We start from the raw sequence: 20127 nt of genomic DNA, 5'->3' as shown, positions 1-20127 counted from the left end.
TCCAATTTATTTGAGGCTGTTCTAACTTCAGTCCTGCATGAGTACATTTCTATGCTAAATTTAGCACCTTCATGCTTTATTGTTTGAGATGTGATTGCAAGTAACTGTAGCCTAGTTTCTATACTACACTCAATTTTATTTTGTATTTTTATTACACTAAATTTGACAAGTCACATCGCATTAAACAATGAAATAGTCAGTTGCTTTCAGTAGAATTAAATTAATACACGTAATATTTTGCTTTGTAATTTGAAAAGCTAGAACGAACCAGAACTGACAAAAGAGCAGATTATGTTATTCGTTAACAATTTTGATTATTCGTAATCATTATACCGTATGTAATTTGTGCGTCTTCTGCATTCTCGGTCACATTGTGTGTTCGGGAGAGAAATCGATTTTTTTTATTTCCTAGATTACAAAACACACCACTGCCCAGACTGAGTAAAGCTGGCACGTTCCGTTAACGTCAAAGACATGAAAGACATTTGAATAAAATCGTAAGCAAACTTCTTCAAAACACAACGTTACGCCACACCCCTCGCACATTCTCTGACCTTTTTTAGTTTTAGCAACAAATACGTACTGCACCCGGAATGCGCAACTACAATCTAGCAATTTCCCCACAGTCCCTGAAGGTAGCATTACCCCTTCCTGAGAGTTAAAGAGGCGTGTTTGGCCAGGCAAGGGCACACAAGACTGGATGACACTTGTGTAAGTTAGCTGGAATTAAGCGCACTATTTCATATTTGGGATAATCGTATATGTAAAGGCTGCACAGCGTGTGATCAGTACAACTATGGCCGATGTATTGTTAAAATATCTCGACAGGTGACGCTTACAATGACAAGGGTTGTATCTGTCCAGGACGAGCTCGCTGCTAGTTAGCTTAGCATTTGACAGTCTTAGTACCCTGCTAGCGCTAACCAACCGGCATATGCAAAATAATGCCATTGTTGTGGATAAATGCTGGAAAAGATCTTATTTGGAAATTTACTAAAGTAAATATTTGGGCATAAGGATTGTTTGGCGATTCTAGGAAAATGATATGCATTTGCAAATACATTTACTGACAGCTACATTTGATTTAGACGATTCAATTGTGTTTAATACTGTTGCATGTGACATCGACTCTTCATACCTGTTGTAGGAAATTATTTTATTTACACCATAATGTAGCTAGTCCTATAACCGTATCTTGGTCACATGCCATAGCAAGCACATGCATATTATCCTTAAACCTGATCAATAAAATAATTGTAATATTTACACTTTATCATTGAAATGTGATGTGACTTGAATAATATACAGTAGATATTTGATGCTAACAGATACTTAAAGCATGCTTTGTCAGGTAAGAAGGACATGCCCTAAACCAAAAAAATATAAAGAAGCTTATCTCAATGCATGCTAAAAAGCAACCTTTTTTTTTCCACTCCTATATTTGAAGAGGACAGTTGTAGTTTCTTCTTGGCTGGTTAATTCAATTTTAGCTGCCACTACGGGTTCTTATTATAAGCTTGTGGTCTGCTGCAGGTCATGTGTTAGTAGAGACTTTGAAATGTCAGTGCAGTCATGTATACAAATGTTTCAAAACACAAAGATATACCTCTGATTTCATGGATGTCATGCAATGGCTAAGCTATATAAAATATTGTATTTTTGCCAACATTCCAAATTTAGGATTGACTGAAGTTACCGAGCAAAATGATTAACTCAATGAACCAACTTACATGCAGTGTTAATAGTGTCAGTTTAGTAATACGCACAAATAAATCAGCTGTTTGCAATTACATTTTAGAGTGTTCTAGTTAAATGTTTTTATTTCTAAAATGCTAACCTTAAATGGTTAAAAACAATACCTGATGATCAACATCAGTAGTCACAGATTTAAGTTTCGATTGAGATTTGTACAGCCCCTAAATGAATTGGAAGAATGCATTAATCTGTTTTAGACACATTTTCTTTTTTTTTTTATTGGCACTGTATTGTATGAACACATAAAAGACAATCTAAAGAATTAAACCTGTTCTATAAAGTATGCTTTGGTTAATTTTGTATTTGTCTTGGTTGTGTGCCTTTTAGAAACATGGCTTAGTAAGTTAAAATGATCTGTGTCGTAACTTATTAATATTTAACTAGAACATTTGAGCACATTTGTTACTTCAAACTCTTAATCATTTGCATTAATCAGTATCCAAGATGTCGCGTTTAGTTTAAAAAATGTTGGTGACCCTAGGATGGAGTATAATATGTAATGTGTTGTGGCCTCAGTTAGTTGTGTGACTTTTTCTCTTTTGTGTCTATATTTAGGTTCACGAGGAGGCCTCGAACCACAGCTGTAGTTTGGATTTAAAAACACTGCGACGATCAGAAGGATCCTCGACGTCACTTTGCAGCCTTGCCACGGGTGATGGTGACATACTGACCGGGGTTGCTTCAGCCCCTGTGGTGAATGGCTGTAAGCAGAGGCGGTGTTGCCTTCTGGGTGGGATGTGTCCGCATCCATGGCAGAAGGCAGCCCATCGCGAAGCACGTTAGGAGTCTCAGTCAGGTAATTAACTCGCTGAAAGAAAGTTAATACAGTCTACTGATTGTTGTTGAGAAATATGAGCATGTCACCTGCTTAAGAAAATGTTTTGATTTCATTTCAAGATAAATTGAGTTTGGTTCCCTTTCAGCCAGCTGATTTGCAGTGGATCTGCCCAACGCGTCCTCTCAGCAGTGCATCATGGGCCCTGGCGCTGCCCAACAGCTTGAGATATCAGACGGTTAAGCAACCAGTTCTATCCCATCCTTTCCATCATGCCAGCTGGCCGCAGAGGGCTGCTTACCACGAGGAGGACTGGGAGGAGTCGCTCAGCACGTGCGTGCTGGTGCGACCAAATGAGTCAAGTGGCATCCACACCATGGTGGAGATCCCGCTGTTTGGTCAGACTAAATTAGCAGAGTTACTTGCTCCAGGGAATCACAAATCCTCTGAGTTTTCCTTCCTATTGACCACGGTGGACGGCAGTAGAGAGGACGACATCAGCGTCAGGCGAAGCAGCGGACGCCCACAAAAGAGACAGCACGGCTGTTTTCGAAGCCTGTTTGAAGCGGAGAGCTGCCCCGCACCTTTCATATGCGGCTCTCAGTTTTACTGTTTCCATTCCCCGGGAACAGAACCGATGGGCCTTGGCAGGCTGAACTCGAGGCAGGATATTGGACTTGAGAAAAACAAGATGGAGGAGTATCCACTGCTGCGCCCCACCTTTCTGTATAGCCATGATGCAAGAACAGAGGGGTCGCATAGTGAAGGAGACAGTGAAGGAGAGCAAAAGCTGGCCATGGCATACGAAAGACTAAGGAGTGAGGTATGCACATTGCATTTTGATTCGTTGACTGTAGACTTCAAGTCACGAGCGAAGAAGCATTTAATCACATCCGGGGTTAGACTCGGTTCTGGTACATGCTTTTAGAGTCACTGGCGGAGCTAGAGAGGGGACTGCAGGGGCACTGCCCCCCCCCCCCCCCCTGAAATATGCTTGGACCCCATGACCCCCTCCAGGTGCAAGACCAGATAATTCAATTTTGGGTATTTTCAGATTTTTTTTCCCCCCGTCCTTCAGAGGGAAAATAGTGATTTTTTTGTATATGAGTTTTCTGAGTATTTTTTGGGGGTTTGTAAAAAATTTTTTTTGTTTTTGTGTGGACCCCCTGAGGTATCCTATCCTACCCCCCATTGCAGTATTAACAGCTACTTTAAAATACCATGAATGACACTTTTTTCTTTTCACAAATTTAGGGGGGGGGGGTTATTATACAGAGTGCTTATTAAGAAATGACACTTTAATTTGAATTTTTCTTCATTCATATTATTCACTCTGATAATTAAGGATTCCAGCAAATCGAAGAAAAGAAAAGCTTTTTAAGGATGATTTTGAAGGGGGCGTATTAATCATGGGTGCATGCATGTTCTTCACGGGATTTGATCATAAATGCAGGTGAAAAAAAAGACTATAACTTTATATAACTAATATATTTTATAATATATATTAAAAAAATCCAATTGTTAAGTCAAGAAAGAGTAATTTTTTAAAATTTTATTTCAAGTAGCTCATTTATGTTCAGTGAAATCCAGTCTGTCATTATTTATTTCATACAAATTCAAAAACGCTGTTTATTTTAGTTTTAATAAAAACATTACCGTTCAAATTGTACTTCCAATAAGGTGAAAAAAAATGCTACGAGTGGTTGTCAGCGTTTGATGAATGAAACAAAGAGTAATTTTTAATCCAACTTAGTTACTCTTAAAATCAAGTAATCGGTAGAGTAATAAGTTTTTTTCGTAATCAACGTAACTGGCAACATATTTGTGTGCAGGTGGTCATAAAGAAAATGAGCATTGAAGTATTTTGGTACGTATGGTATATTCTGTATTTTAAAATTTCTAATTTCAACCAATATTTTGCAGCTTCCAAATTTCTTCCATAAGAATCACGACTACACCATGTACTCCAACGATATTGAATTCATCAACGGAATTCTCAATACCAAGACCAGGTAATGATGCTTAGCTTAGCTTCCGACTGTTACATGCGCTTCACTTGTCGGCTCACTTCCTGTCTGACTTGACCATTCCCTGCAGAGGACGTGCGATATACCAACTCACACTCTCGCTGTGGCGCCTTGCGTGTCTGTTCTATTTCGCTGATGCCCGGCTGGAGGTGCTCAAACTGACCAAGCATATGGAAGACGGGACCATAAAGGCTCGCTGGAGGCTCAGGGGCCTTCCCTTCCTGACATTGATGCTACGCTTCTATCGAAAAGACAAATCACAACTGTACAGGTAACCAAACATACATTCAGCAGCTTGACATCACTTACTAAAATGCGCACACGAACCCCGACTGGTTATATTTGATATCAAGACGGCAGTTGACAGCGGCCTACAGACAGGGCCTGGATCTTTGTAATCGGTCCCTTTAATGACTCCAGCGAAACCTATTGAGAGCGGAGGTGGGCGTGGCCATATTCCTCATTAAAAATAGGTGTTTTTCTAGTCGTCACTTATTTCCTAATTTCTCCAAAATGAATGGATTAATAAAAGAAAATAACTAATTTCCGTTTCCCAATCAAAAAAAAATATAAACTGAACTTGTTAGTGAAAAAAATCGGCCATCTTGGCTGGACAGATACTTTAAGCTAACGAGTGAAATGTTCCTACAATAAACATGATTTTTGATAACAAGCATCCACCCTACCTTCTAGACACCAACCCTTGCATCAATCTAAGCTAATAACCGCAACCGAAATGAGTCTGTTGGCATCGCATTTTGTGAGTTCAAATTTTGCGTCAATCATTATGAATAAATGGCATCTTTTATAGGTCCTATGATGCTTTCTCCACGTTCAACGTGGGACATGACGGACTCATCCACTGTCATAAAGTTGAAAAGGTAAGAAAGCAGGTGTGTAGGTGGGTTGCCTTAATTCATTTACTACCATTGACGGCTAAAGACGTCAAAGATCCATTTTTCTTTTTTTTTTTACTCGGCTGGTAGTGAATGAGTTAAGATTTATTTATTTTTTTTAATTCATTCAGTCAGATTAACGATGTATCTGTGATCATTGTGGGTTTACGTAATAACATAAACGTCAAACTATGTCATGCTCACTCTCCAATGCAATCATCTCTGTGCAGGTGATGCCGGCTCCGCCCCCAGCCCTTCCCCGAGTCACGTCCTTCCTGGCCAGCGCTTTAGTCGCTCTGGGGTTGGAGGAGAACCGACCTGCTCTCAATCTGCTGCCCCTGCTCTTGACCTCGCTGTGGCAGGTCCGAGAATGACAGCAGTTGGAGGAATAACAGCCAAATCTCAGCAACACTTCACGGTCCACAAGACTATTTCATTGTCATCAAAGGAACACATGACTATATATGTATCACAAACTCATATTGCTGCTGATGAATGAAATGCAACACAATTGTGGCATTGTAAGTTTAGGTCAACTATCACTTACATTTACTAATAACTGAGTGTTGTGAACGTCTTGATTTAAAAAGAAAGTCATCCTACAACATGCAACATGTGTTTACGATTTCCCTCCCAAGTTAATCGAGATGCAATAGAAGAATGTGAAAATCAATCTTGGGCATGTATCGTTGTAGTTAAAAGAATCTCATGTTCATAATCTCGCTTCCTAAGAGCAAATACTGTTTCCAGAAAATGCCTTCATTAAATTCCCCATTTTCATTGTCTTGATGTTAAAATTCTGTACAAGTGCAATATGACATCAGAATCAGAAATCCCTTTATTGTCATTGTACTCAAGTGTGCAACGAGATTAGAGCGCTCCCCTCTCCAGTGCAATACAATAATTCAGATAAATATATAAATTAGATAAATAAGAGAATAGTTAGTGCAATGGAAAATAATACTGAATAGGGTATATAAAAACACATCACGTTGCTATTCTGCACGGTAAGGGTGGTCGTGTGTGTGTGTGTGAGAGTTTAGAATGGAGATGGCTCTTGGGCTCTCGATGGACGAGTGGTAGAAGGCCAGCAGCAGCTTCCTGTCCAGGTTGAATTTCCTGAGGACTCTCAGGAAGTGCAGACGCTGGTGGACCTTCTTTACCACTGCTGTGGTGTTGTGTGTCCAAGAAAGGTCATCGGAGATCTGTACTCCCAGGAACTTGAACGTGTGGACGTTCTCCACGCACACGCCTTCGATGCAGAGGGGGGGCGGCACCGTCTTGTTCCTCCTGAAGTCGATGACGATCTCCTTTGTTTTTGCAATGTTGAGTTGCAGTCTGTTGTCCTCGCACCAAGCCGTCAGTCTCTGGACCTCCTCTCTGTAGGCTGTCTCGTCACCTTCCGAGATCAGACCGACCACTGTCGTGTCGTCAGCAAACTTGACGATGGTGTTGTTACAGTGGGCCGGGCTGCAGTCGTAGGTGTAGAGGGCGTATAGGAGAGGGCTCAGCACGCATCCTTGAGGGGAACCGGTGCTCAGCGTACGGGTGGAGGACGTGTAGGGGCCGAGCAACACAGTCTGGGGTCTGTTGGTCAGAAAGTCCTTAATCCAGATGCGTGTGAGGGCAGGGAGGCCGAGAATGTCTGAAGACTGAAGAAAACTCCATAGACAAAAAAAATAAATCACTTGACATACTTAAGGTGAAACAATTTCAAATACTTAGCAATATATTTAGTCTTGTGTACTCAAAGGTGTTGTTGGTTCAGCCTGGGTTGACTTTGTTTCAAACATTTTTACTGTCCACACGAGTGCAGCACTAAATCTGCTTTGTTGAGTTTCCCCGTGTGCGTTTTGCATGATCTTTCCCCAGACAGAATTTAAGTCACCGCAGACTTTCATCCACCCAGAGTTGTTGTAGTTTATATTCAATAAAGTTTCCAACAATGACAACCAGAAGAACATTTGTGAAGTCTTTCATATACTGACGTGCACATTGAAAACAACGTAAAAGTTATTCTTGCCCCTGTAATGCTTTAACATGAGGGCTTTTTAAAAAAATTATTTTTATGTTCAAGCAGCATGGTTCGAGTGCTACTTCCATATGTAAACGTCTGTTGTGAATCGGCGCCTTATAAATGAAAGTGACTGGACTTGACCACTTGATGTCGGCCGACAAGATAAAGACTAAAGGACTGTTGAAATAAATCAGCTTCATTCCTCATCAGTTTTACAAACATTTGTGTAACCTGTACTGCTTTGGGAGGCTGATGTTATGGAACATAGTGAACAAATCTGATGGAATGATGCTTTTCAGGCATTTTGAAATCCACATTGAATTTTGTAATAGAATATGTCAAGGTTAAATATTGTACCAATGGAACATTTCATATATTGACGTAGGCAGTGACAGAAAAACGTTTTATAACTTTAGTATTTTTAAATCCATTTTGTTTTCTAATCTTAACCAGTCACTCCTCCGACAATACAACATTAAATGGGTCAAACATACAACAGGAAGTTCAACTTCAGTCATTTTAATTGAAACTACAGTGAACCCCCGCTACTTCGCGGTTCACCTTTCGCGGGTTCAGTGCTTCGCGGGTCTAAAAAATATTCGGGGGCATTGTAGTTTCGCCGAGCGGCACGAGGGGGCGCTGGAGCGGTTAGACGGCCGGCGTGCGCCGAAGAGGAGAGTGGACGAAGAAGAGCAGGTTCCCCTGGACACGATTGGTGGCGACGGACACGATCGGGGGCGACGTTTCGCGCGGTTCGGACCGTACTCGAGCTGCGGCCGGCGTGCGTGGCAGTTAAGCCGAAGAGAAACAACTTCCGCCCGGGCACTCGCGCGGCGACATTTTGCTTCGTTCGGGACCGTGCGTGAGCTCCGAAGGAGACCGGCCGGCGTGTGTGGCTGTCAAGCCGAAGAGAAACAACTTCCGCCCGGGCACCGGCGGAGCGTGAGGCTGTCAGTTATGAATGAATAAATGAATAAATAAATAAATGAAGAATGCCACCTTTCATTTCACTGTCATGATCCGTGCCTGTCATGCCGCGTGTGTTTTTGTTTTTTCAGCTATGTGGGCGTTCCTCCAGCGATCGTCTCGCGCCATGCCGTCAGCTGCTGCGAGACGCGCTGATTACACTGACTATATTGTGATAATAAATATCTTTGTATCACCACCTTTTTTCCCGGGTCTGCGTTTGGAGAGTCCTGTTCAATCCTCCAGTTCTGCTGGAGGATCATAACATTCACAGGGCACACCGGACGGCGTACCAGCAGGTAAAAGTCGAAGTAATTAAATAAATACAAAAAGAAGTAATTGAATAAATACAAAAATAATGGCTGGGGAATAAAAAAATAATAAGTTTTAATAATAATTTGTTTTTTTGTTATAACATGAATTTCACTCTCTCTCTCTACCAGTATATATATATATATATATATATATATATATATATATATATATATATATATATATATATATATATATATATATATTGTAGCGACTTTGTAAATAGTTCAAGGGTTCTGTGTTTTCCTCTTTTCTGTGGAGGCTGTGAAGGCAGCAGGGGAGTGAACGTTATGTTGTTGTCGTTGTGTTGCTCTCGCTCTGACCGGCGTGGTTGCGGCCAACAGCAGCCGTTTTTGGCTTAATAATAAAAGCGTTCGCTGATGGACAAATTGGCCTGATTTATTATACAACGTTACAATATATATATATTTTTTTAAGCATTTTTGAAGGTGTGCCGCTACTTTGCACCTATATATATTTATATATATATATATATATTTATATATATATATATATAGGTGCGAAGTATATATATACACGGTGTTTTTTGTTTTTGTTTTTTTTTTTAAGGTGCGACGCTACTTCGCGGATTTTCAGTTTTCGCGGGTGGTCTCGGTCCCCATTAACCGCGATAACCGGGGGTTCACTGTATTCCTAACATTTCCGTACAGTACCGCGTTTTATATATTATTCTAATAAACCATTTTTAATTTTTTATGCACATTGTCTCACTTTTCAAACTAATTGATTATTTCGCTGATACTGTACGTACAAGAGAAGAACGGTATAATTCTAAACTGCTACGTTTCTTTACATTCTGCTCCCCAGTCGCCATGGCAATCACATTTCAATAAAGATGACGTGAACGCAATATGATGGGATGCGCAAAATATAACAGGTTGTGATTGCTCTGGTCTGAGTTTTAAACTGTCAAAACATTAGAAAATGAGAACATGTATAATTTACAATTTTTAACAAGAACACAACTTTTGTTTTAAAGCATGGTTGGTCCTTGTTGTCCCTATTTGAGACAACACAAGGGGGGGGGGGCTAGCTTGCACCCGTTCTGCTCCTTTCACATCTAACTTGGAGCTCATGTCCTATAGTGCCACACTCGCATTGGATTTTTTTTTCTTTTCTTTTTTTTTGCTGCTGTAGCTTAAGACTCATCTGAAGAGAAAGCTCGATGTGTGTTGGGGAATCTTTGAGCATTGTAGTCTGGATCTTCTTGCACTCGCATTTTTATGTCATTCTTAACCTGGAAGCAAAGACAAAAAGCTTTTCATTTTACCCAAAAAGTGGTATGGCGGTAAGGCTTTTCTTGAGTTGGTAGGAATATTATAATTGAGTCAAAGTGTTAATTATTACGGTCAAGTATTGCAATATTGACATAAAAAAAAAAGAAATCTTAAATATGATATCTAATGATTCCCTGCTGTAGTGCAGAGTTTTAAACGATAGTTTTCTTTGGGTTTTTGCAGGACAAATTCAGGGAAATCGATAATTTTGTTCCGTTAGCTTTAAGCTGTGAAAGTTTTTGTTGTTTTTACCTTTTGTTTTAATGTGTCAGTTCCACCTTCAACTGGGAGCGACAAATAGCTAACATACTTTTGCAGAATTGCCTGAGCCCGAGTCACACACACAAGTAGATTCAGCAAATAAAGGCACGTGCATTTACAGACACTACAAAACGTTATATTTTATGTATATTTTATGCTTCAAATCTTTTTAACGGTTTACCATGTCTTAATTTTTTTATATAATAAATGTGTTTAGACTCTAAACTTTAGAGCATGTTGGAGTGCTTAAACTATTCAAACTAGTTTTTTCATGGTCACTAAATTCTTGATTTTGTCCCACCAAACCCAAAACGAGGGTTGACTGTATAAAGACTCCAAAGTTGCAAACAAACAAAAAAAACCAAAAAAACAACAACCATAAGTTTTAAGATTCCTTAAATTGATGCATAAAAAAACGTGAGCTATCCCTTGCCTGTGTCGCATATGCGTCCTGCAGATCTGGACTCTCCAGCTCCCCCTGGAGGCTGCTCGCGGCAGTGACTGGTAAGGCTCCGGCAGAGCGAGCGGCTTGACATACGGCGTCTGACAAAGAGAGGTGGGGTTCTTCGTACTGCGTTATCTGAGGAAAGAAAACGCAAGGTTCACATAGCGTTCATGTGCAACCATTCAAGATTGCTGCCCCTTCCATGCTGCTCACCTTCCTTCTCTTGGCGGGCATCCCGTGTAAGTAGGCATCAGACAGTGGCGGCTGCGCTCTGATCTTCCTCTGAGACAGCATATCATGCCTGATGATAGGAACCCATTCCTGTGAAAAACATTTGACCAGGTTAAATCTAAATGTGTTGAGTTGAATGCTTTGTTATTCTGAAGTTGTCCGGCAAAATTCTACACATAACATCCATGATGAGGTGCTATTTTTTCATTTTTTTTTTGTAACGCACCAAATTGAATCCAGGGCTTCTTTTTTTTCTCCACTGATCATCCTTGAGATGTTTTGATTGCGCAATGGAACCCACCAGTGGTGTCTTCAGTTAACAGGACATGCTTACAGGTGGGACAGACGCTGCCCACGGCTCCCCCTCATGGGTCAGCTCCGCCCGTGCTGGTGGGGCCACAGCAGCTCCCAGAGCGTCCCCTACGGTGTGCGTGATCTCCCGACGTTCACCAGACGATGTCATGGCCTCCTCTGCAGTGGTAGCTGCAGCTGGAGATAAACTTTCATCCATCTGGGAAACACACAGGAAAAGTGACCTCTGCTTTTTAAAACTGGCGACTCCAATTTGCGTCAACGGAAATGCTCAATTAAATCTGAGTGGAGTATCCTTTGTTATTACTAACTAGCTCCAAAAGATCACAACACAAACTAGTATTAATCAAAAATATATTCTCATACAGGCACCAAATGGAAACTAAATCAGGCTTTATGTATTTTGACCGATATAAAGTATTTACACTTAGTCTACTTGTTGCCGATATCAAACTGCAAATGAGTTTGACCATATGAAAGTTTCTGCTCTGCGATGTCTCTCTAAACGATTTCCTTCAAGAAAAAAAAAATAAATCACAACTCACCTCTACATTCTGATTCTCACTTGGCTGTTGTCCATTGTCTGCCGTTGTCGTCTGGTTCGGGTCTCCCTGAAAGGGTTGTGAACGCAAATATTAACTTAAATTAATTCGAGCAACACTGTAACAACAAATAAAAATATCAGTCACACATATTGCAACATGCGCACATTGTAGATTGCTTAATAAATAGTTAAAACACACTGACCACAAAGATACATGATCACAACCAAACAAGACCTAATAAAATATAGCTTTTCATATTTTTATGAAGGCCTAATGTTTATACAAATCAGGCTTATTCATTTTAAAGCCGTTCCTCAAGTTGTGGCCAGCGGGTGTCGTGAGGTCAGCTTTTTGTCATCAGGTTCTTACCGGTACTAATATGACATAGTGCTGAATCCGATTCTCAGTAACTGGGTTGTGCTCCAAAATTACATGCAGCCTTGTAGACATCATACTGGTCAACCAGTTAACCAGGCTGGGATTAACTTCTGAGAACATTCTCCTCTGCAAACACACAAACCAAAGAGAATTTGGTTCCCCAAGTTCAGGGTATGTTACAGTAAAAATAAAAAAGTGAAACATCTGCTCTAATTTGAATATCCTCTATATTCCATATTAAGACAGGATTATTCCTGAACGAAAGAAAAATAAAAGAAATTGTGTGTTTTCTGACAATGCGGTGGTTGATGACAGCAGTCAGAGTTCTCTGTTCTCCTCGTAGACAGTACAAGTTAAGGGCAAGACACTCAAATAGACCCTGGGTGCACAGCAACAGCAGATAGGGGCCAAATGTGTGATCTGAAGCAAAAAAAAAAAAGTTGATAAGACTATGGACTCACGTCATTCACATAATTTACATAAGAGCTAAAAAAAAATACACCTCTATGTTGATATATTTCACATGTATGGCAATATTTTCAGAGACATATATTTAAAAAATAAATAAGTGAAATAAAAATAAATAAATAAAAAATAATATATATATATATATAAAAATATGTTTTTTTTTTATATTGAAATGAAGAAAAGTGCCTCAAACCAATTTGCTGCTCTAATCATTAAGCAAAACTAAAGTGACTCACCACTGCATCGCAGTACATGTGAGGCCATCCGTGTCAACTGTTGCCTGAGGAAAGTAAGGTTGCTCTGAACAATGTCCACTCCGTCACGGACCGTGACAGTTGCCTAAGAAATAATGAAGTAAGCAGTTGTCATTTATCGCTGTATCATCAATACACACTGCAAATTAATTAAAAACAGGGTGTCCTTACAAAACTTTCCGCAATGTACTCCTCCAGACCATTGATGAGGTCGGCAGCTGCCCTCTTCACCCAACAGCAACACAGAACTTTGATGAATGGCAAGAATTTACAAATGTATTGAAGAGTCTCACCACAGCACTCACCGCTATGTTAGCATCAGTGGGCTCTTGGCCGTGCAGGTAGTGATCAGTGAAGAATTCAGTCAGCTGTGGCCGGATGCGGGTGAGAGGCTGAGCATTTCCATGAAGCAACAGCACTATGTCCACCATAGAAAAGCTCTGACACACCAGAGACAACAGATCACCAAAGAAGCCTGCCGGGATGACAACTATTTCAAATACAGTATATGGAGCGACCCTGGTAGGGTAAAAAAAAAGGTTAGCGTTGATTCTATCCACTTTACAGACATACCCACAGCATCGCCAGATCCAGTTGTGAACAGATTGCTGCTCTGAGAAAGCCTCTGAACGAACTGTGCGATACTCTCTGGATTTCCCTGTTGTGCCCCGAGTGAGCTCATCATAGTCGAGAGCACTCCTTGCACGATGCCGGTGAACAACTCCGGGCTCAGAGAGTCTCCGCCAGCGCCAGGGGACTGTTCAACAGTGTTGCTGGCAACTCGCTAGAAAATAAAGACGCAACATCGACAAAATCAGGATCAAAAGGCTGAACTATTTTCCCAACAAATCGTTTTTTGCCCGCTTTCCCTCTAACTGTGGCTGATTGGCATTCTTAAGTCCTTGGAAATCATTTTTCAGCAATTTTGTACTATATAGTCTTGTCGTCTTTGAAAGTCCAAAAAGCTTCCCCACAGCTGCACTGAGCACATTAACCATCATTATGGCAACTATTCCGTATTTAACTCATTTACTGCCATTGACGGCTAAAGACGTCAAAGATCCATTTTTCTTTTTTTTTACTCAGCTGGTAGTGAATGAGTTACCATAAACCAACATTTATTGAACATTTCTTCTAAATGCTACTAGTGCGCTGAATTGTTCATGTAATAGTTAGTGCACTTTGTCTTCACTAATAAAATAATTTGATGATCTCATCCCCTGACTTCCACGCTTGGCTGTGTGACATTTCCGTGCAACAACCTGCACTACATGATAACAATGTGTGACTAATACTACGAGTGACGTTGATTGCACTAGTCAACATTAAGCAATTCCCTAGTAGCACTTTTTTACGGCTAAATTTAGCTGTTGCTAAGCGGCATGAAGTCTGACATGTTCTGAAATAAACCAGGCACTCCAGGTAGCGTCACAGTGATGGAGGGTGCGCCCAGCAGAGGGCCCAGGATCTGGGCTAGGTTCCCTTCCGCAGCGGCACCTACTGGTTGATCCACAGATCCTCCTGAGCTGTGCGCCGGTGCCTGGCCAGTGGTGTTGGCAGAGAGAGGGATAGAAGATGTGGAGGATTCAGATGAAGTAGAAAAGGATGACTGAGAGCTGGCTGAAGACGATGAGGATGCGGCATCGCCTGGGGAGTCAGGAGAGACAATTTGAAATGCTTCTCTAACAGCGTAGATCAGAATCAGCTTTTCTTAAGGATGTTTTTATTTATTTATTTTTTTGGTCAAGAAGGGAATGCCTTGCATTACAATGACCATCTTCCCCATTCATTTTCACAATAAATTGATTGGTCAACCACTGCGCGTCCATCGACGCAGATACTACAGTTTAGTCAATGTTGTTTGGGGAATTTGCTAATTGGAAGTTGATGTGAGGATTTACACCACTGCTACCACAGAATGAAATGCAGAACAAAATTGTGACTTTTGACATTAATATTTAATAAAGGCCACAATTAAATGTCATTGCACAAACAGGACTGCGATCTAAGTAGTCATTCGTCCACTGACCTGTATTTCCTGGCATGAGCAGCTGTCCCACTAGATTGCTGATCATCTGGGTGAGGGAGGAGACAACTACAGGTGTGCTCTGTTCAAAGGGACAGACAAAAAAAATAAAAAAAAAATATATTAATTTATGCTCCCAGAACAATATCGCCATAATTGTATGCATTGTATTCCATTTCAACACTTTATTTTCTTCTTTCACTCTCATTTCCTTGTACAATGTGAAAACATTTCAAAATTCGCTTAGCAATATCTACTGCTGCTAACATTAACTGATGGCAGAAATCTAAATTTCTCACTTCATGTTTTTTTTGTTTTGTAATTTTGGAACAGAGAAGTGAAACACGTCAGTGGTGTTGTAAAAGTTACTTTCTTGTGATATCGCTCAGGTGATTGGCAACAAATAATGAGGGGATGCTTTGGTGACAAAGCTATATAACAGTCTCATTAGGATCATTGCTTTTTTTTAAATGACAACACCAGCAAAAAAAATAAAATAAATAAAAATAGACCCTTAAATTCACCTGTCCTGTTTGTTGGCCTGCTCCGGGCATCGTAGCTCTAAGGTTGATGGTGGTTCCTCTGGTTCCCACATGCTGAGGGATGTGGGGAGAGAAGGACGGTCTTGTGAAGACCACCCTGGCTTGAGAAGGCGGCGGGGGCTGCGTGGAAGCGATCCTTCCATTACTGGATGTGGAGCCGGGTGCAGACACTGGCGCGTGTGTTGTTGAGTGATCGGACGAAGCTGCTGCTGCCACGGTGGCTGCTTGGTGGGATATCTGCTGGACAATGGCTTGCATGAATTCTGGAGGCAAACCTGGGAAGGTGAAAGATGGTTGTGCTCAATTCAAGTTTTTTTCCCCCGTAAATTTACAATACGGCGCAAAAATAGGCTTGTCATAATCAAAAGTAACAACATGCAAAGTAAGAATCCTGCTTCAAAGAAGCACTAACCTTGTTGTACGGAACCTACAGTATTTGATTGGCCTGAAGTTGTATCACCTATTAAAAGCAAAAAAATAAAAATATATATAAATAGAATCTGAAATCCAAAAGAAAATAAAGAAATCCTGTAAGATACCATCAATGTTCATATGCATCATGACAACAGGCTCCATCGTTTGGTGGGTGATCCTGATCATCCGGGGTCCTTCCGGTCTTTGATGATGATTGGTCCCGTTGGAGTAAAGAGGTGGAGCCTGCCCGGAAATCCGTTGATCGGATTGACCGTTGGGCTGAGATGGCTGGTGAAAATTTTCTCCAGCGGGTCCTCCATTTGATGACATTGCCACTGTGGTCCCAACATTTACCTAAGGAAATTTAAATAAGACACTTTTATTTATTTATTTGACATAAATGTATTTTTAAGCAGTTTAAATTCATTTTCAAGCAATCATTAAATCTCCAAATAGTACAATATTTTCTGGACTATAAGGCGCATCCGCATATAAACCGCAGCAACTCTTTTTGGAAAAAAAAACAAAAAACAAAAAACAAAACGATATACAAGCTGCACCAGGCTACAAGCCAGTTTTCTATGTTGAAAAAAATTGTGTTGTTTGCTGCATGTACAGAACGATTTTGTACTGTGAATGCACATAAAGGTACATAAACAGATTGTTAAAACAGTGCCTTTTAACACTGCAACAACTTTGCAAATTAAAACAGAACAGACCAAAGAGAAAAAAAAAAATCAAAATTTATTTAGCGTATTTTCTGCACTATAGAGCGCCCCCTACTGGTGAAAGAAAAATCCACAGAAAAGCTGCACAGTTGAATTAGCCGCATGGTTTAAAATCTAGGAAAAAAGTAGCGGCTTATAGTCCGGAAAATACGGTACATGTAATGTAAATGCAGGGCAGGGGGAATAAAATTCATTGAATTAATTAAATGAATTAATTACTTTAATTAAATTGAAAAACACACAATTCTCCACTTTGTGAGTCTTAGTAAAATTAAAATATGTCCTCGTGATAAATTTCCCCACAATTCATCAATCATAATACAATGTTGACTCACTGGAACGGGCATATGCGGCAGACCGGGCTGGACAAGGACAGGATGCGTATACTGAGCCATGGGCCGGACGACATACAGATGACGTGGGGGAGGGGTTGCTAGGTTGCAGCGAAGATCACCGAGGACAACCAAGGCATTGCCCAGAAGACGCAGAGCATCCCCGGCCATGTTGAGAACACGCTGATCCTCATCTCGTTCCTGTGTCTGCGGCACAAACATAATGCATGACCGAAAAGCTTTGGACAATTCTGACATGAACACCTTTGATGCGGATTAGCATATTTTCTTTGTTTATTATTTATATGAGGAAAAATATATAAGTGAAGAGGAAATGTAAGTTTTGCTTGAGTTTTCTGGCTTTTTCTCGAGATTTCTATTTTAACATTCTTACATTGTTGTTGTAGTCTGCTGATGTGGCCGCCACAAGAATCGAGTGAGTCCTCTCTATGAAAGGACGCAACCTCTCCTCCACCCTCCTCACCTCGGACAGAATGTCAACAAACTCCGCTGGAGTCGGGTGACTGGAAACAAACAGAAAATAATTTTTCTGTAACCGTTATACAGTAAAAAAAAGAACACTTTTTTTTATTGTAACTGAATGGCTATGACAGTTTGCTTGCACTGACACTTACTTGGGGTGTGCGTTGAGTGCTCCTTCAGTCTGTGTAGCGGTTGATGATGATGCAGCAGGAGGAAGGTTGGTTTCCATAGGTTGTGATTCGTTAGAAATTCTGGCTGAGGATGTTGATTCTGGGAAGGATGTAGAGGTGTGAGGAGCCTCTGTTTCTGTTTGGGAACTGGAAACACCCTACAAAACAAAAAGTGCGAATCAACCAACACATTGCACAAATGCAAATCATAGGATTCACCAGGGCTACAAGGCTAGTTTACGAATACCTTACGCAAAGCAAACTACATCAGCACAACCTTCAATTTTTTTTCTTCTGTCATAGTGACTTGAAATTATGAGCAGTTTGGAACATAGGTTATGGCCAATTGATTAGGGACAGCGAGTAGGACCGCAGCCTGGTTTGTCATCTCCGTGGTCTTATGTGTGTAACATTGCACTCATTTAAGGTAGTTGCTTTCTTTTTATGCTGCCATGACAGACGTCCAAATTCTTACACCTGACAGCAGAAAAAAAAACTTTTTTAATTTATTTTTTTTAAATCCAATGACTGATATGCGATCAGCGATAACAGTTGAAATATTTAACCACGTGAATTTAAAAAAAAAAAAATCTTTGACAGCACTGATATATATATATATATATATATATATATATATATATATAACAATCAATCAATTAATTAGCCTGAATAATGTTGTGAAAAATAAGAGTACCTCTAGCCTGTGGATCAGAGCGTGAGCATTCCGAAGCAGGCTCTCAGCAAGCTGCACCCTCATTCGAGCCTCACTCTGCACCGACTGGTCCAAGTTAATCCGAACATCCACTGAGCCATTGGTCTACACATTCAAACACCCGACAGTTTCACAAGGTTTATGTAGCTGTATTTGAAAAGATTGGTGATGATGTTGCTGAACCTTTACCCCGGCACTGGTGCTGATCCTGCCGTTTCTTACAGACTCACCAACTCCAGCCATCATTTGCGGAACAGACACCTGGAAAACAAAATTCAAGCGTTGAAGGCAAATGTCATGTCGCCAACATGATTAATTTGACAATGTGTTGTAAAACTATATGGGTTAGTGTTGGCTCAGCATATGACCAAGATTAGCAATGTCAACAACACCTGTATCTGTTGAGGTTCCATGATGTTGACAGGGAGGTTGAAAGTCCCGAGCATCACGTAACCGGTGCCATTGCGATCTTGGGGTGTCACTGGGGAGGTGGCAACGTGACTACCGCTGTCATCTGGCCCTTCGTTGGATACCCCTGAACCTCCTGAGCCAGTCATGGTGGTTTGAGGTGGGGCACGCTCCACCAGATGAATGACCTTCCCATCTACATCTGACAGATAAATGGATAAGTAAACAAAGCAGCAGCACCACAGACCAGTTAATTATTTCAAACTTTTAAAGAGGAACAATATAGGCCAGTAATGATAGTAAACTTTGTTCCTTTCAAGGTAATTCTGTAATGCAGTACCTCAATAAACACAAAATGATTTTATCTCGGTGTGCAATGCATCTAGCTCCATTAAACACTCACGCTGGTTTTACAGCTCATCTAAACTTGAGGTTTGCATTACTTACTGTACATAGTCAGCGTTCTGTCATCTTGTAGCACTCTGCCCTGGTAGATGAGCCTCTGCTTGTCTACTGGGATCTCCACTGATGATGCTATGTGCTCCTTGAACTGCCTCACTGTCAACTAAAGGAAAACGAAGGGAAGATGTGGTCAAGCAAATCGGGCATCAACGGAACAGGGAGGGTGAAGAACACTAATTAATCATGGCAGCAGCATTACCTCACCCCTGACGTTATAGCTCCTGCTCTGTGAATCCAGAGTCTTCACTGTGACATCAATAAGACCCGACTCCGCCATATTAGTGAAATTCTGTTATAACTTAACCACAACTATCACAAGAGTTATTAATTGATGCTATTGCTCAACAAGGGCAGTGGGAAAACAACGATGGTAGCTGCATTAATACAGAGTAATAAACTAATAAAAATAATCTATCTTCAAAACATATAGAATGTCATGTAGTATCCGGAGGGCTGCGACATACGAGCTTTGTTATTGTTATTAGCCTGTTAGCAAAAGATAACATTAAGCGTATTCCAGCCAACCGAAAAGGAGCAAAAATAACGAACGACGCGTTTGTCCGAGATTATTTTGGGTTTGGACCAAAGTAATGCATTTGAATCATAAATCAATAAACCGCGTTTTATTTAAAAAGTGACACATTGGACAACGCGGGTTTATCCAAGAGGTAAGTAGCAGCTAGTTCCCAAAATAACACACTGTAACGTCAAAGGACCCCAGTGACGTCACAGCAAGCGTCCGTTTCATGCCTGAGCGTCTTTTTGTCAACGTAGCTAATTATTTAAATTATTTATTTATTTGCCACAGTGTCGAACTGGTCAAATGCCGGTTGATGTTGACTTTTGATGTATTAAGACATATCTTTATTGTGATGTTCCTTTTACAATATATTAAATAAAGCATTTGCAC

The 20127-nt window shown here is 40.6% G+C and overlaps 2 protein-coding genes across 2 annotated transcripts; one reads left to right on the top strand and one right to left on the bottom strand.

Moving 5' to 3' along the window:
* Positions 1 to 572: 572 nt before the first annotated feature.
* Positions 573 to 6236, top strand: c16h6orf136 (chromosome 16 C6orf136 homolog). Its single transcript, XM_088278526.1, has 7 exons — positions 573 to 711; positions 2311 to 2551; positions 2679 to 3353; positions 4454 to 4542; positions 4628 to 4828; positions 5369 to 5438; positions 5684 to 6236. The coding sequence occupies exons 2-7, from the start codon at positions 2453 to 2455 to the stop codon at positions 5825 to 5827; spliced, it is 1278 nt and encodes a 425-aa protein (XP_088134652.1). The 5' UTR covers positions 573 to 711; positions 2311 to 2452; the 3' UTR covers positions 5828 to 6236.
* Positions 6237 to 9299: 3063 nt separating this feature from the next.
* bag6l (BCL2 associated athanogene 6, like) lies at positions 9300 to 19921 on the bottom strand. Its single transcript, XM_088278543.1, has 24 exons — positions 19417 to 19921; positions 19203 to 19320; positions 18740 to 18957; positions 18537 to 18608; positions 18330 to 18452; positions 17618 to 17793; positions 17377 to 17506; positions 16986 to 17189; positions 16048 to 16276; positions 15921 to 15968; positions 15491 to 15783; positions 14970 to 15048; positions 14442 to 14587; positions 13514 to 13724; positions 13246 to 13415; positions 13112 to 13165; positions 12923 to 13025; positions 12514 to 12638; positions 12210 to 12344; positions 11841 to 11906; positions 11318 to 11494; positions 10966 to 11073; positions 10741 to 10887; positions 9300 to 10006 (listed from the first exon to the last, which is right to left on the bottom strand). Exons 1-24 carry the CDS (start codon positions 19492 to 19494, stop codon positions 9908 to 9910), a joined length of 3309 nt encoding a protein of 1102 aa, XP_088134669.1. The 5' UTR covers positions 19495 to 19921; the 3' UTR covers positions 9300 to 9907.
* Positions 19922 to 20127: the final 206 nt, after the last annotated feature.

The sequence above is a fragment of the Idiotropiscis lumnitzeri genome, chromosome 16 (assembly GCF_059441095.1).
Source record: "Idiotropiscis lumnitzeri isolate Australia: NSW breed Sydney's pygmy pipehorse chromosome 16, RoL_Ilum_1.0, whole genome shotgun sequence".
In the NCBI taxonomy this organism is placed as follows: domain Eukaryota; kingdom Metazoa; phylum Chordata; class Actinopteri; order Syngnathiformes; family Syngnathidae; genus Idiotropiscis; species Idiotropiscis lumnitzeri.
The sequence above is the reverse complement of the archived record's forward strand: the minus strand, read 5'-3'. Positions and strand labels throughout refer to the sequence as shown.

Coding starts and splice junctions, on each gene's coding strand:
- bag6l (XM_088278543.1), bottom strand. CDS start 19,494: ATGGCGGAGTCGGGTCTTATTGATGTCACAGTGAAGACTCTGGATTCA. Junction 17,794..18,329: donor CTCTGATCCACAGGCTAGAG/GTACTCTTATTT, acceptor TTTGTTTTGTAG/GGTGTTTCCAGTTCCCAAAC. Junction 15,969..16,047: donor GATGCATATGAACATTGATG/GTATCTTACAGG, acceptor TGCTTTTAATAG/GTGATACAACTTCAGGCCAA.
- c16h6orf136 (XM_088278526.1), top strand. CDS start 2,453: ATGGCTGTAAGCAGAGGCGGTGTTGCCTTCTGGGTGGGATGTGTCCGC. Junction 3,354..4,453: donor ACGAAAGACTAAGGAGTGAG/GTATGCACATTG, acceptor AATATTTTGCAG/CTTCCAAATTTCTTCCATAA. Junction 4,829..5,368: donor GACAAATCACAACTGTACAG/GTAACCAAACAT, acceptor CATCTTTTATAG/GTCCTATGATGCTTTCTCCA.